At 46.0% G+C, this 14,881-nt stretch overlaps 1 protein-coding gene across 20 annotated transcripts in view; it reads right to left on the reverse strand.

Annotated features, from left to right (window-relative positions):
* Positions 1-5,153: 5,153 nt before the first annotated feature.
* The window catches only part of EP400 (E1A binding protein p400), a 76,752-nt gene continuing 67,024 nt past the window's right edge, over positions 5,154-14,881 (reverse strand). For 18 of the 20 annotated variants that reach the window (XM_081842671.1, XM_081842673.1, XM_081842674.1 and 15 more), the window contains 7 exons: positions 13,786-13,943; positions 11,625-11,837; positions 10,335-10,530; positions 8,961-9,094; positions 8,337-8,495; positions 8,031-8,108; positions 5,154-7,869 (listed from right to left, as the gene is read on the reverse strand). In XM_081842671.1, coding sequence (XP_081698797.1) covers positions 7,600-7,869; positions 8,031-8,108; positions 8,337-8,495; positions 8,961-9,094; positions 10,335-10,530; positions 11,625-11,837; positions 13,786-13,943 — 1,208 coding nt within the window. In that variant the 3' untranslated portion in view covers positions 5,154-7,599. The remainder of the gene's footprint in view (positions 7,870-8,030; positions 8,109-8,336; positions 8,496-8,960; positions 9,095-10,334; positions 10,531-11,624; positions 11,838-13,785; positions 13,944-14,881) is intronic. The other 2 variants (XM_081842675.1, XM_081842680.1) reach the window with 2 other exon arrangements.

The raw sequence follows: 14,881 nt of genomic DNA on the forward strand, positions 1-14,881 counted from the left end.
GCCAGGCGCCGCCTTCCAGAGCCGATCCTCCTCCTCCGCCCCCGGGGCTGGAAGAGACTCCGCCCGGCTCCGCCTCCGCTCCGGATCAGCGACAGCAGCGACCGCCAGTCCTGGCACTGTGTATCCTTATGTTGCTTTTATTTCCTTCCTCGCGAGGAAGCCGCACGAGGCTCCGTTAGATGCAAGCGCAATGCGCAGCGAAGCGCCCCAGCCAAGGCGCGCGTAAAGAGCCCAGGATCCGCCCGGAGCCGAAGAGAGAAAGCGGCTCTTCAACACGTGCATTTTTTACACACTGTTTTTTTATCAGATTTTTGGGGGGCCTAGACAGTAATGTTGCAAACATGTTTTCTAAGCTGGAATGGTATGCCCTTTTTAAAATGTGTGTGTGTGTTATTGGGTTGTTTTTATTTTGATTATGTACTTTGGGGCTTTATAATTCTGATTTTATCCTGGAAACAGCCCTGAGAACTGCGGATATAGGGCGGTACAGTGGTACCTCGGGTTACATACGCTTCAGGTTACAGACTCCGCTAACCCAGAAATAGTACCTCAGGTTAAGAACTTTGCTTCAGGATGAGAACAGAAATCGTGCAGCAGCAGCGGGAGGCCCCATTAGCTAAAGTGGTGCTTCAGGTTAAGAACAGTTTCAGGTTAAGAACGGACCTCTGGAACGAATTAAGTACTTAACCCAAGGTACCACTGTATATAAATTCAGTAAAAAAAAATAATCCTCCAACCCACTCCTTTTATCTTATAACACCAACAATAAAGATTGCATTGCACGGGGCGGGGGGGGGGGTCGATTAGCTGACTCTTTGAGTCCCTTCCAACTCTACAGTTCTGTAGTATATACTGTATAACAATTTTCACGTACTAAAAATAAAAGTATGTCAGGATGCATCCCTGTGGCATTTGGGGAGATTTATCAAGCTACATTTAAAGAAGTGAGTGAGGCCAGTAGGGCCTTTGTGACCAGGCTGGGATGTAAGAACTCAGCTGGTCTTTCAGGTATCCTGATCTCAGGTTGTTCAGGGCTTCTACAGTAAGTGTTGACAGAAGTTGAGAGACATTACATAGGTTAGCCTGGAGGTTTGGCATCATTGGGCACCAAAAGCATAGGAAAAACATGGCCACACATGATTAGAATTACTTTCGTCTGGGTTAAGGAATCTGGCCTGGCTGGTAGGAGGCTATCGTTTTGACATCTGTCTTGCAGACAATGGAGTAAGCCTCTGGAGGTGAAGTCAAACCGCTGTGTTAGCAACTCGAAAGTGACCTCCCCGTGAGATGCCCAGATAACAAGAGCCCCCTCGACCTCACTGATAATAAGGTCCAAAGGACAGCAGAGCAATACTTTTGGAGTAGTATTTCGTATATTGTGGATAGGTAAGGTAAAGGGACCCCTGACCATTAGGTCCAGTCGTGACCGACTCTGGGGCTGCGGCGCTCATCTCGCTTTATTGGCCGAGGGAGCTGGCATACAGCTTCCGGGTCATGTGGCCAGCATGACTAAGCCGCTTCTGGCGAACCAGAGCAGCTTATGGAAACGCCGTTTACCTTCCCGCCAGAGCGGTACCTATTTATCTACTTGCACTTTGACGTGTTTTCGAACTGCTAGGTTGGCAGGAGCAGGGACCGAGCAACAGGAGCTCACCCCGTTGCGGGGATTCAAACCGCCGACCTTCTGATCAGCAAATCCTAGGCTCTGCGCTTTAACCCACAGCGCCACCCATGTCCCTATATTGTGGATACATTCCCCTTTAACAGCAATGTCTCACACAGAGTGTAACTGACATGTAGAAAGGACTCTATGAACTGAAAACAGAGATGTTATGTGTATCTTTGTTATCCATGAAAAATCTTTTAATAAAAGCAAATAATAAAACCCCTGAAAACTGGGCAAAATACGTTTGGCACCAGGTGGCGTACAAGGTGCCATCCAACCATCTTAGGGACTCTATTCCAGATGTGTAAGATATACCGGTATCCCACAAGGAAGCAGAGGTTTAGGGTTAGTTTTCCTCCTCATAAGTGGGCTCCCTTCCCAGGCTGACAAGCCCCATCTGCCTTGCACTCTGGTGCCTTGGCTAGAATATTGATTCTGACCCTGGGTGAATCCTGTTCAAAGCCCTGCTCAGTCATTAATTTAATTAGGTAACTAAACATACTCCCCCCCCCCCTATTTTATACCTACATTCAAAATACCAGAACCCTGAGCTCTTTTGGCAACTGCCCCTCCAGAAGCATCTCCCCCCCCCCTCGACAAGGCAAGGTCTGCCTTCCTCTCTCAAGTAATGTTTACTCCCAGGTAAAGTACCCAATGCAACTTTTCCTTCTTCCCTAGATCAGGGTCAGAGTCTTGCTCTTAGCCTATACTGCAACTGTTCCTTTTGTTTCAAGACTCGCTCTCCCTAGGAAGCGGTTTATAACGAGTTAAAAAAGATGTTTAAGTATAGCTTTCCCAAAAAGCCAGAAGAATTCTTGCTAGGTTTGGTGGGAGAAGATATTAAGAAGATTGATCAAAGATTATATCTGTATGCAACAACAGCAGCTACAGTTCCGATAGCTCAAAAGTGGAAGCAACAGGAGATGCCGACAACAGGAGAATGGCAGATAAAGCTGGTTGAATACGCTGAGATGGCTAAATTGACACACAGAATTTGCAATCAGGAGGAGACAAAGTACCAAAAAGAATGGTGTAAATTTTTGATTTATATAAGTGAGAACTGTACAAATTTGAAAACGTTGGCAGGATTGAAGTAAATCTTATGTCATGTTGTAATATTTAATCAAAGAAACTGTGAATTACACTGGGCAACAATTTTTTACTTTTTGAATGTTGTCTAGATTTCTACAACTGATTTAGGGTATTTTTGCACTGCTGAATCAGGAAATGGCATCCGTTTCTCTCCATCAGGTCAGGTTTACTGTAAACTGAATGGTGGGCATTGATAAAGGTAAGTACACGTAAATTGCATGTTGCTTCACCATTTTTCAAACTTCAGGGCTTGAACTTCCATTTCTTGGAACTCCTGGAATGCTCAGCGGCAGGGAGGTCTCTCTTCAGAGTCCAACAGTAGTCAGCCATCAAGACTGCGTCCCAGCGACCCTGATACCTGGTCTCCATCTCTTTCATGTCCTGATGGAATCTCTCCCCCTGCTCGTCACTCATTGAACACAGGTTCTCAGGAAACCGGTCCATATGTGAAAATAGGTAGTGCATCTTGATGCTCATGTTGCAGCCCAGGTTTCTGAAAGCAGTCAGCATGTTGTTGACAAGTTCTGTGTCTTATTGTTGCCAAGAAAGTTCTTTACTACCAGAACAAATGCCTTCCACGCTTCCAGTTCCACTTTGTTCATTGAGTTTCTGAACTCTGGATCTCTGATGAGCTGACAGATCTGAGGACCGTCAAAGATGCCAGCTTTCAACTTCTCCATGGTCAATCCTGGAAAAGCCTGGCACAAGTAAGTCAAGCAGTCACCATCCTTGTCCAGAGCCTTGGTGAACTGCTTGATTAAGCTGAGCTTGATGTGCAGTGGTGGGAAGAGTATTCTGTCTCTGTCCACCAGAGGGTCGTTGATGACGTTCCTTTCTTTGCAAGGCACCAATTCCTCCTGCACAGGTCAGTCCTTCTTCGTGTAATGCTGAGCACGGTCCCTACTATCCCACATGCACAGAAAACATGGGTCTTGGTGAAGCCAGACTGTTGTCCCAACAAAAAGTTCACCATCTTCAGGTCAACACAAATAAACCACTTATGCTGATCATAACCAATTTTCCCCAGCACATACTTCACCGCTTCATAGTTCTCCTTCAGTGTACTCGAGTGAGCCAGGGGTATAGAGGCAAACTGGTTACCGTTGTGTAGCAGAACACATTTCAGTGATCACTTCCTGCTGTCAATGAACAGTCCCCAATCTTTGGGTTCGTACTGTGGCACTCCAAGCTTGAGCAGAAGCTGCGCAATATCTGCACAGTACACCAAGTCCTTCTCTTTCAAGAAAAAACGGAGGTACTCTTGATGCCTGTTGCAGAAGAAGCTGATGCGAGCACTGTCAGAGAGGAGGTTTTTCCTTCAATCTGGATGCCAACAGTTTGGCAGAGTCCTTTGACAAGCTGAGGTCGTGAACTAGATCATTCAACTCCTTTTGGGAAAATGGATGTGGAGCATCATCTTCAAGAACCACTTCTTCTTCTTCATGTCCTTCAACACTGGAGGCATCTTCGTCACTAATGTCAGGAAGTTCTCTGAAGATAGGCACTGGAATTTCATCACAATGAGCTACAGGATGACGTGCTGATTGAAGATTGGGATACTTGAGGCTGCTCCAGTTCTTTCTTTCCATTAACTTAGTTTTGATCCCCTAACTTTATGCTTTGCCGCACCAATTTATGGAAGATTTCGAGGTTTTATAACTTCAAACTGATCCCTTTTCAACATAATCACCCAGAACTATTGGACCTGAATACTTCTTGTCATTAAAATAATCATTTCCAATCAAAACAAGTATTCAACATGGCATTTTACCCCCACCAACTTCTTCTAAAATGCTCCACACATGTGAACAAAAACGTAAAAAAAGACATGTGGCCATAGCTCAAAAACTTGATCTGGTTGAGCAAAACCAATGTGATTTTTGGATTCAGCACATCAGATTCGTCCTAAATCATCTGAAAAAACAGACAACAAATTTGTTGTTGACCAGTGTTATAGAATGGAATAGGAAAACTGGTGGAAGGGAAGGACGGAAGTAAACAGCTCTACAGAGCATAAAGTAGGATATATGTAATAAGATTTGATGTTTTATTGGTGTTGGTGGGTGATCTTAAATCTCAATAAAAATTATTTTTTTTAAGAAAAGACTCGCTCTCCCTATTTATTTTGGAGACGGGGGGGGGGGATGTCTCTGTTTTGACATTAGTGCACATGGAGTTCTAATTTCAGCTTCTTCTTGTTTATCACCTCTAGAATGATGCATCTTGATAAAAGGTTGAACCTGCAAAGCTGTTTTAAAGTTTCTGGGGTTTTATTAGCCTCCCCTTCCCTCATGGTTTCCAGGGGGGGAAGGAACTAACATTTCGTGGCAAGGAAGCAGATCCTAAAGGGTCAATGCAAAATACAAAAGTCCAAAGAAATAATGGCAGCCATGTGTTATAAAAATGTACACTTTATTACACCTTCAGGTAGGATACATCACAAGTCCTTACAATCCTACTGGTCAAGTACAAATGTTTTATGTTCATAAAGATATTTACAAATTAGACCGGCTTCCTAACACACCTTTTTGTGAGAGGGAGGGAAGAGGAGGGAGAGACAGAGGGGAGAGTCTAATTTTCATCTTCACTGTCTGTAGAAATAGACATTGCTTCTGCTGACACAATCAAAACCAAACACAGAGGCTGTCAAAAAAAAATGCAGGGGAGGAGAGAAACCTTTACTTTTTCTTTTCTGTTTACATTTACACCCCACTGCATTTATACACATAATAAAGATATAAACTTTTTTTTCAGAAGTAAAACCAGAACTAACTACACTTTTTGGAAGGGGGGTGGTGGACATCAGTATACAGTATGAAATAGGCGCAATGATCTACCAGGAACCAGCTTCTATGCATGACCCACTCATCTCCAAAGAGGCTAACGCAAGAAATATTCTGGGTGGTTCCCAGCCAACTCTGCTGGTGAGGGCTCATGGGAGTTGTAGTCCATAACATCTGGAGGGTACCAGGTTGGCAAGCCCTCTGCTAACACAAGAGACATTCCAAGTGGTTCCCAACCATCTTATTTTGTGTGTTGCCGCTGCCTTCAGCTTGCATTTTAATTCTTCCGCTGCCTGTGTAATAGCAGCTCTCACAAACACAAACCAACAAATGTAATAGTACAAAGCTATAGAGGGAGGGTTGATCTGTCTCTACTTCTTTTATGTACAAACACTTATTTTTTTATAAAAAAACCAAAACAAACAAACACACACAACTGACAATTGTAAAAACTGAGGTTCCAAGAAAAGCAGGCATGTTTCAAGAGGGAACTGAATTTAAATGAAAGGGCTAGGGGCTCTGCAGGTTCAAAATGTTGCCTGTGCTCTCTAACAGTTGCAGTCCAATAATTCATGTATGCAGAACAGGAATCTACATTGGTCACAATCCACAAGAGCTTAGCACAGAGCCCACTGTGACCCACAAGCTTTGGGCTGGCTCTGTAGTCTGAGAAGAACGGCAGAACCCCCACCCCACCAAAAATGGGGTCCCAGTTGTGTAGCATGCAGATATATCACTTCCCTGCAAACCATGATCCTTTTTCTAGCATTTAATAATTTCTCATTTTGTTCTCATGGCACATTGTGCAGCATAGTAACTAAAACAGCAGACAATCTGAGGTTCCAGAAGCAGTGTCAGTTTTTAAAACATGGCAAAGACATTTTGCCATGAATTGGGGGGGGGGGGTGAGGGAGTCAGAAGCTGCTGTCCCTGATTGTTTCACAGTTGCTCAGGAACTCAAAAATTAGTAAGGCAGGCGAAATTTGCAAAATTAGCAACCCACAAATGCCCCGCATGAAGATTTCATTTCTTATCGTTTGGTAAAAGAAGAGCACAAAAACATTTAGATCCAATTATTAATACAACTAAAGAATTTAGACTGAAATTTTTAAGTTCCTCTTCCTATAAAGCAGAGACATTTAAAACAGATCCCAACAATGAAAAAAATACCAGAGCATTCTCCTAGTCTGGCTGCTCCAGGCGAGAAATAAGGGCAATGAACCGTTTTTGCTTATCATTTGATAATGAAACCTTTCTTTTTAGAAATTAAGTGGGGTAGGAAGAGAAACAATGGGTAATAATTAAACACACAGATACTATCACATAGTATTTATTTCCCCAAGACACATGCCTGGATTATTATTTACCTTAAAGGTGGGAAAATGAGAGTGAAAGCCTATGGGTGAGTGCTTTAAAAAAAACTGTACAGTTGGGGAGGGGAACAGGACACACAACTTGACACACAGCTAGCAAATTTTTTTTTTAAAAAAAGGACTTACAAAAATGGAGACTGAAATATGGTTCATAATTACAGATACTTACAAATCTTCACATTTATTGGCTAAATGTTCTGGAGAGAGCTTCCAACAAATCCCCACTCCCAGCCAACTTATGAAGGGCTTGTCACAACTCAACTTCAAAACAAGTGGAGAGGACTCTTGCTCTGCCAGCCACTGACTGAGCATTGCCTTTTAGTCATTTGAAACCCACTCAAAGAGGATTTTCCTATGGCAGTGATGGTGATATGTGAGACTATGCAGATTTCTACGGATACTTGAGAGCAACCTCTTCGCTTATCTCTCTTATGAAAACAAGCAGAGATCCAGGTCTTTAAATATTTACACGGCGTATGGTTTGAACGTGCGGCCTTCCTGGGAACTTCACACAGGATCAGAGTCACAAAGTGCACCTGCAGCTTTTGGGGAGAGGCTCTCTGGTGAAGGGACCGCCGGCAAAGTTTCCTGTGCAAACAGGTCTGCAGGCTCCAGCTTTTGCCAGGTTGCAGGAAGCATGAATAGCGTGTCCTCCTTTGCTCACTGCTGTGAGGTCACCATGGACTCAGCTGGGTTTGTTGGGCGCCTTTATCCTGACCGGAGTCCTCATTTGCACTTTCGCTTGCTGAGTCTGGCCGTCAGATGATGCCGGAACCTGGGATGGGTTCTGTACGCCGGCTGCCTGAATCTGGGGAGATGCTGCCGTGACAACCTGCTGCTGGACCAGTTTCTGTGGGACCACTTGAGCGGTGGCGGTGGTGGCAGGGATGACTTGGACCTGATGCTGTCCTGCTGTCGTCTGGGACAAAGTCACCGTCTGCGGCTGAGCTTGAACCTTGGGGGGGTGCGGGGAGGAAGAAAAAGGGGAAGAGGTAAACAGAAATGCTTGCTAGTGAAAATCCTTTCTAAAGGCAATTTCAGAAGTTATACTTCCCCGCTCAAGATTTTGAAAAAAAATGCATGCAAATTTGAAATGAGGGATCCCACAAACCTTACCTGTTGGGAAACAGACACCACCTGCTGAATATTGGCTACGGCTGCCTGCTGCGAGACCACTTGTGGGAGCTTTGCAACCTTTAAGAACAACACATTGGGGGAGAAGGGGTTTGTCATTTAAAAAGTATCCAGTATTCCGCAAATGTGTGAATTAAGCCAGCGTCTGTGGGTTCCACACCTGACTGGGGACGATCTGGGTAGAAACAGACACCGAACAACCGGCAGGGAAACGGAAGAGGCTCTTATTGTATGAGTACCAATATCAGATCCTCGTCAAAGAGAGGGGAAGAGGCCCAGTAGCCTTACCTGTATTTGGGTTTGGACTTGTTGGGCTCCACCAGGTTTCTGGGCCTGAGAAAGCGGCGTTGGTAGGAACTGTGCCTTAATGGCTGGCTGTGTAGCATAGACTTTCTGCTGCTGTGATGTCTGCTGTTGGGCCTGGACGGTGACTTGCTGGGCATTTATCTGAAAGGGCAAAATAGGGCATTCAACCTCTTTGAGTCAGCGCACTGGTTAAAAATGTCAGATTACGACCAGAAGAATCAGGTTCCGATTCCCCATTTCCCCCAGGAAAATCGCTGGGTGACCTTTGCCAGTCACGACCTCTCTTCCCAACTTACCTGACAGGCTTGCTTAGAGGATATAGGGGTGTGTGGAAGCATGCACGTTGCCCTGACCTCCTTCGGGGAAAGGCAGGATATGGAACGTAACAAACAGAGTGGAGTTCTCTGAATCCAGGAAAGTACATACAAATCTTTGCCCTATGCAGCTGTGCTCTACTGCGACAATTTTACTTACAGGTAAGAGTTGGTGATAACAGCAGGCCATTCCTCCATCTTTAGAACGCTTCTAATAGCCAGCATATCCAGTCTCCCACCTTAATGGTAATGCAGCGTTTGCAAAGGCATTGACGGGAACAGAGAGGGGTACCTTTTGCTGAACAGCAGCTTGTCCTTGGGCAACCTGAGGCTGGATGGCTTTCTGCTGCTGGGCTGCCTGGTGATGCTGCTTGAGTTTCAAGAGCTGCTGGACGTTCAGTGGCTGAGCCACCACAGTCTGTCCTCCTATGCAGGATATGAAGGACAGAACTAAAAGACTGGACACTGCAAGTTTTGAGACATTGTTTACAGTGATGCTCCGCAATACCTTTTTGGAATTCCTTCCTGTTAAATATTAGACTGTTGTGTTTTCAGTGCTTATTGAAGACCTTTCTCCTTCAACATATCTTTCCCCACTACTGCTCTTTTATCAGTAGTCAGAGGCCCACCTGTCCTGGCTACTAAACGAACCTGACATTTGTGGTAGCCACACAAGCCTGCTTCCAGAAGGATGAGGCCTTCACCTGGGGTCCTCTTGAATTTTGGAGGTAAGTGCCTTTGGTGCCCATTGATGATCCTACTCATCTCCTTCCAAGTTTCTGGAGCACTTGTGCTTTGGAGGGACTTTTCCGAAGCACTGCGAACCTGAGCACCCTCCTCCTCCTCAGAACTGCTGCTCCTGCCCTCCACTAGCACGTCCCCACAACTTTGCCAGTGTGATGTAGTGGTTAAGAGCGGTAGACTCGTAATCTGGTGAACCTGGTTCGCGTCTCAGCTGTTCCACATGCAGCTGCTGGGTGACCTTGGGCTAGTCACACTTCTCTGAAGTCTCTCAGCCTCACTCACCTCCCAGAGTGTTTGTTATGGGGGAGGAGGGGAAAGGAGAATGTCAGCCGCTTTGAGACTCCTTTGGGTAGTGATAAAGCGGGATATCAAATCCAAACTCCTCTTCTTCTTGCCGACCTGACTGGAGCAGGATGACTGTAGGCAATGTGCTGGGCAGCAATTTGTGTGCACGCAGCACAACCCAAAGTGGGGTGGTTTTAGAGAGAGGGGGAGGAGGAGGGCTAATTCTGAACTGTTTTCATATCTTAACCTAAAACACCTTGGGATGAAGCAGGGGGCAAGTTTTTGATATAGAAATAAAACCTCTTGCCAGTTCTCCACCAGCTCCTGTGCTACAGCTAAACCGACAGCTTTCCTTCTGCTTCACAGAAGCAAGTCTGCAATCTGTTTGATTCCCTGACCCACTGAATATCCCAAGTCCTTGGCCAACTGGAGAATTCACTGTCACAAGCATGGTACAGTATAGGCGTTAGTAAGTCTCTGATTTTAAAAAGAGAAAGAAAAAGAAAGTGACATATTGGGCATCACCCTGAGAAAGGAAAAGGGGGAAAGGAAACTTAAAATGAAAGTTCGGGTTTTTTCTTGATATGCTCTCTCTCTCACACACACACACACAGGTTAAGAATAATGATTGACACACCTGCTGCTTTCTGTGGTTGTCCAATAGCGACGCTAATCCCAGCGACTGTGACAGGCAGCGTGGTGACCCCTGCAGATGACACTACGGCAGCTGGAACAGACACCACCGGAGGCTTCGCCAACGCCACCTGGGCTGCTTGCGGTGCCTGGGCCTGAATTTGGCCTTGCGCTTGAAGCTGGGAAGCAGGAACACGAGTCTGAGCAGTAAGGAATTGGGATTATTGCACAAGCATGAGAGGAGACCTGCCTATTTCTGGTGGAATGCAATGTGCTCCACAGAACGGCAACGCAATGAGGCAGGAACGAGAAACCTATCTGGCCCTTGGAACTCTACTCAGGCCCTCACTGACCCTGCTTCACACCCTCCTTGAGTCACTTTGCCTGTCTGTAACGTTTCTCTGAACTCTGATAATGCTTGCAGAACAGAGAAAGGTTCGTGAGTGTTCGTACAAAGTGCTCTGGCCACTTTCGCCTCTGGCCCTGCCCGTCACAGCATGTGGCCCCCTGAAGGTTCTCTGCAAGAGAATGTGGCCCTCAACTTTAAAAATGTTCCCCACCCCTGGATTAAAACGGGATGGGGAACCTGTGGCTTTCTGGATGCTGCTACACTCCAACTCTCAGCCAGCAGCCTCCAGAAGTTTTGTACTATGACACCCATCAGACCAACTGGCCAATGGACAGGAACAAATGGTGGTTGTCCCAAACACCTGGTGGACAACAGGTTGGAGAAGGCTGACCCAGATGGCTTCAAATGGGGCTTAAGACAAATCCATGGAGGAGGGGCAGGCTCTATTGACCCCCAGAAGCCATGAGGGCTAAATGGAGCCCTGGTGTTCAGAAGCAGTGTCCTCTAAATGTCAGTTGCTTAGGGGTCAACAGAGGGGAACGGTCTGCTTCCCAAATATATACTGTCTGTGAGAAAGAAGTCAACTGTTCCAGAAAGACTTTTCACCTTGCGTTCACAACGAAGAGTGCTCTAGCTGAGCAGAATTCTGCGGCTGCCAGTCCAGTGCTTAAATGCATTTTAAGAATTTGCCCAGCCAGTGCAGAAGACCATGCAGGAGAGTGAATGAGCCAGCAGAGGAAGGGCAGAGCTCTCTCTCTCTCTCTACACACACACACACACACACACACACACACACACAGCAGGCAGCATTTAGCCAAGCCAAAAAAGAAAGAGGAGAAGGCTTGTGCCCAGTCTTTCCTCTTTGCCAACCGTCCCACCGGTGCCAGGCTAACTGAAATTTCTGCTGGCTTGTTAACCTCTGCGGGATCCCCAAGGCTGACTTACAAGGCGAGCAACCTGGAGGTTCGTGACGGTGGTGCCAGTGAGGACGGCCCCTGGCCTCGGTGCTGCGACGGCCGTGAGTTGCTGGGTCTGCTGCTGCTGCTGCTGCACTTGAACCTGAGAGGCCTGTTGCTGGGCTCCAGGCTGGGCCTGCTGCTGGGCAGCCTGCTGCTGGGGAATCTGCATCTTTTGCTTCTGTAACTTGATGAGCTGCTCCTGAAGAGAGGGAAACACAACATCGTACCACCACCACGACTTTTGGCTCTGCTAAATGGCTTCTGATACCAGGACAGAATTAGAATCAATTTTTTTCTTTTCTGATACAGTACCAAGATTTGCTGAGCGCAGGGTGGATTTGATTTAAAACAAATCAATTTAAATCACTAGTCAGTAAGACCTGATTTAAATCACTAATCAGTAAGACTTGATTTAAATCATTTATTTATTTTACAGAAAGACTCATTCTTGCTGGTATAATCTTAATATTTACAACCAGATGAAGGTTTCATTTTTGGAATAATCAATTTTCAGAGCAGTTTTTAGTTATATCAAAAATTACTGATTTGGTTATACTATTATAAATACCTAGACAGATCATTATAAAATTATTGTGAGGTTTAATAAGTTAACTGTTTATATTTGGACAACTTTTCTGCTGTACTTTATTGGAAGGAGAAAAATGATCATTTCCTTAATAACAATTTATTTAACTAAAACAATAACATTATAGCATATGTATCCATGTCTGCTAACTGATGTGGTTAAATGGGGTTTTTTATTTAAAAACTTAGACTGAGTTTTAGCACTCATGAAAAGAAGAAGAAGAAGAAGAAGAAGAAGAAGAAGAAGAGGAGGAGGAGGAGGAGGAGGAGGAGGAGGAGGAGTTGTTGTTTGGACTTGATATCCCGCCTTTCACTCCCTTTAAGGAGTCTCAAAGTGGGTTACAATCTCCTTTCCCTTCCTCCCCCACAACAAACACTCTGTGAGGTGAGTGGGGCTGAGAGACTTCAGAGAAGTGTGACTGGCCCAAGGTCACCCAGCAACTGCATGTGGAGGAGTGGAGATGTGAACCCGGTTCCCCAGATTACGTGACTACCGCTCTTAACCACTACGCCACACTGACGTAAAACGAATACTTATTTCCTGATGAATAGCCTTTGGACTGTAATGTAACTTAAATAGAAAACTATCTTTAGAAAGATTTCTCCTCCAAAAGCATTTTAATTTAAAAATCCGATTTAAATTTAAAAATCCGATTTAAATAAAAAAGTATGTTTTTTTAAAAAATTAATCCTTGATTTTTATCCACCCTGACTGAGCGTATAGATCTCAAAACACAGTGCATGTTACGTAATGCACTGCACCTTCCCCCATCTGGGTTGCTCTCGGCGGTAGAGTCTTTGCCGTGCATGCAGAAGGTCCCTAGTTTAATCCCCGGCTTCTCCAGGTAGGGCTAGGAAAGAGTCTGTGCCTGAAACCATGGAGAGGCGCTGCCAGTCGGCACAGGGAGTAACTGAGTTAGACAGGGCAAGGGTCCAACTCAGTATAAGGCAGGTTCTTATGTTGCCCTCCAAATGCTTTGGACTGCAAACTCCATCAGCCCCAGGTTGGAGAAGACTGCTATATACATTAGGTGCACATGTAAAATCAAATGCCACGTTATCAAAAATACATGAACGCTATGTTTATACCAGGATTCCATGGAAATGACAAAGCTAAAAATAGAGAATCTGGTGTTGAGAGTGGGAGCCTCCTTTCCCAGACCCCCTGCTTGTATCTTTTGGTTTCAAAGAGCAGGTTTCCAGTTCTGATGACTGTAAAGATATGCTTGACACTGTGCATGGGCAAAGCATCTCAGAAGTGAGAGGGGATCAGGTTAAATCTCTAGGGGTTGGAGGCAGGGCTTCAGCACTCAGGCAAACTCCTTGCCCTTCCCCGCAACTCCATGATGCAAATATGCCCAATTTACACCACTCTTCTACCAAGCTACGGACTCCCCACCCCCTGAATACTTGAAAATTGCTGTGGGTCTTGGAGGGCCACTTCAGGATTTTTCTCGCTCTTAAAGCAGCATTGTGCTGCTTTCAACGCATGGTGCAGATGGGGTGCAATGCAGCGCTCTGACCGACACTAGTGCTCACAAATCGTGGAGCCTCTCCCTCACCTGGGATAACTTCCCCACAGCTTTAATCTGGGCTGGCGACTGGGCCTGTGGGACTTGGACCTGGCCTGCTGCTGCCTGCTGCTGTTGCTGCTGCCGCAGGAGCTGGAAGTGAGCCGGGCTGATAGCCTTCCCCGACAACTGCACACCTGCTGGAGCTGCTGGGGGCAGGGGGAAGAGAAGAAGAAAAGGAGATTGATTACACTTCCTAGCCATTCATTACCCACACAAAAAACTCACCTCCAAGCGACCTGCAACGTTTTTAAGGAACAAAACCTACAGCATGCAATTCATAAAGATTTCACAAAACAATTCCCAGTAACAAGCAGCAAAAAGCTTCAGCGGCACAATTTACAAGTCATCAACAGCCCCCCCTACTCGGCCAGCCCTGTTCCCAAGCAACACTCCTGCTTGGCCCTGCTTCACACCCTGCCTGAGAGTTTCTGAGAGAGCTTAGAACGTGTCCTTGAACTCTGATAAAGCCTCTGGCTTGCCTTGATATGGGATAGAGAGGGGTGTGGGAGTGGGTGCAGAAATGAGGTAAGTACAAAGGCAGAATTACCTTGGTGCCCTCCTTCGTCTCTGCCTCAGCACTCTGTCATGCACTTCCCGCTCCGGGGAGGTTGGCCTTCGAGGTGAAAAGGTCCCCACAGATTTAACTGAGGGCAGGGAGACTTTGGCCTTCCAGATGCCCCAGCCAGCATGCTCAGTGGGCAGGCACGATGGGTATTGGAGTCTAAAACCATCTAGAGAGCCGCAGGTTCCCCATCCATGGGCTAAATATAATATACTCAGCCCATTATACCTAAAGGAGCATCTCCACCCCCATCCTTCAGACCAGACACTGAGGTCCAGCTTCCCGAGGGCCTTCTGGCAGTTCCCTCACTGCGAGAATTGAGGTTACAGGGAAGCAGGCAGAGGGCCTTCTCGGTAGTGGTGCCCACCCTGTGGAACGCCCTCCCATCAGATGTCAAGGAAATAAACATCTGACTTTTAGAAGACATCTGAAGGCAACCCTGTTTAAGGAAGTTTTTAATGTTTGATGTTTTATCATGATTTTAATATTCTGTTAGGAGCTGCCCACAGTGGCTGCGGAAAC

This window comes from Podarcis erhardii (assembly GCF_964252035.2).
Source record: "Podarcis erhardii genome assembly, chromosome: 15".
NCBI classification, from domain to species: domain Eukaryota; kingdom Metazoa; phylum Chordata; class Lepidosauria; order Squamata; family Lacertidae; genus Podarcis; species Podarcis erhardii.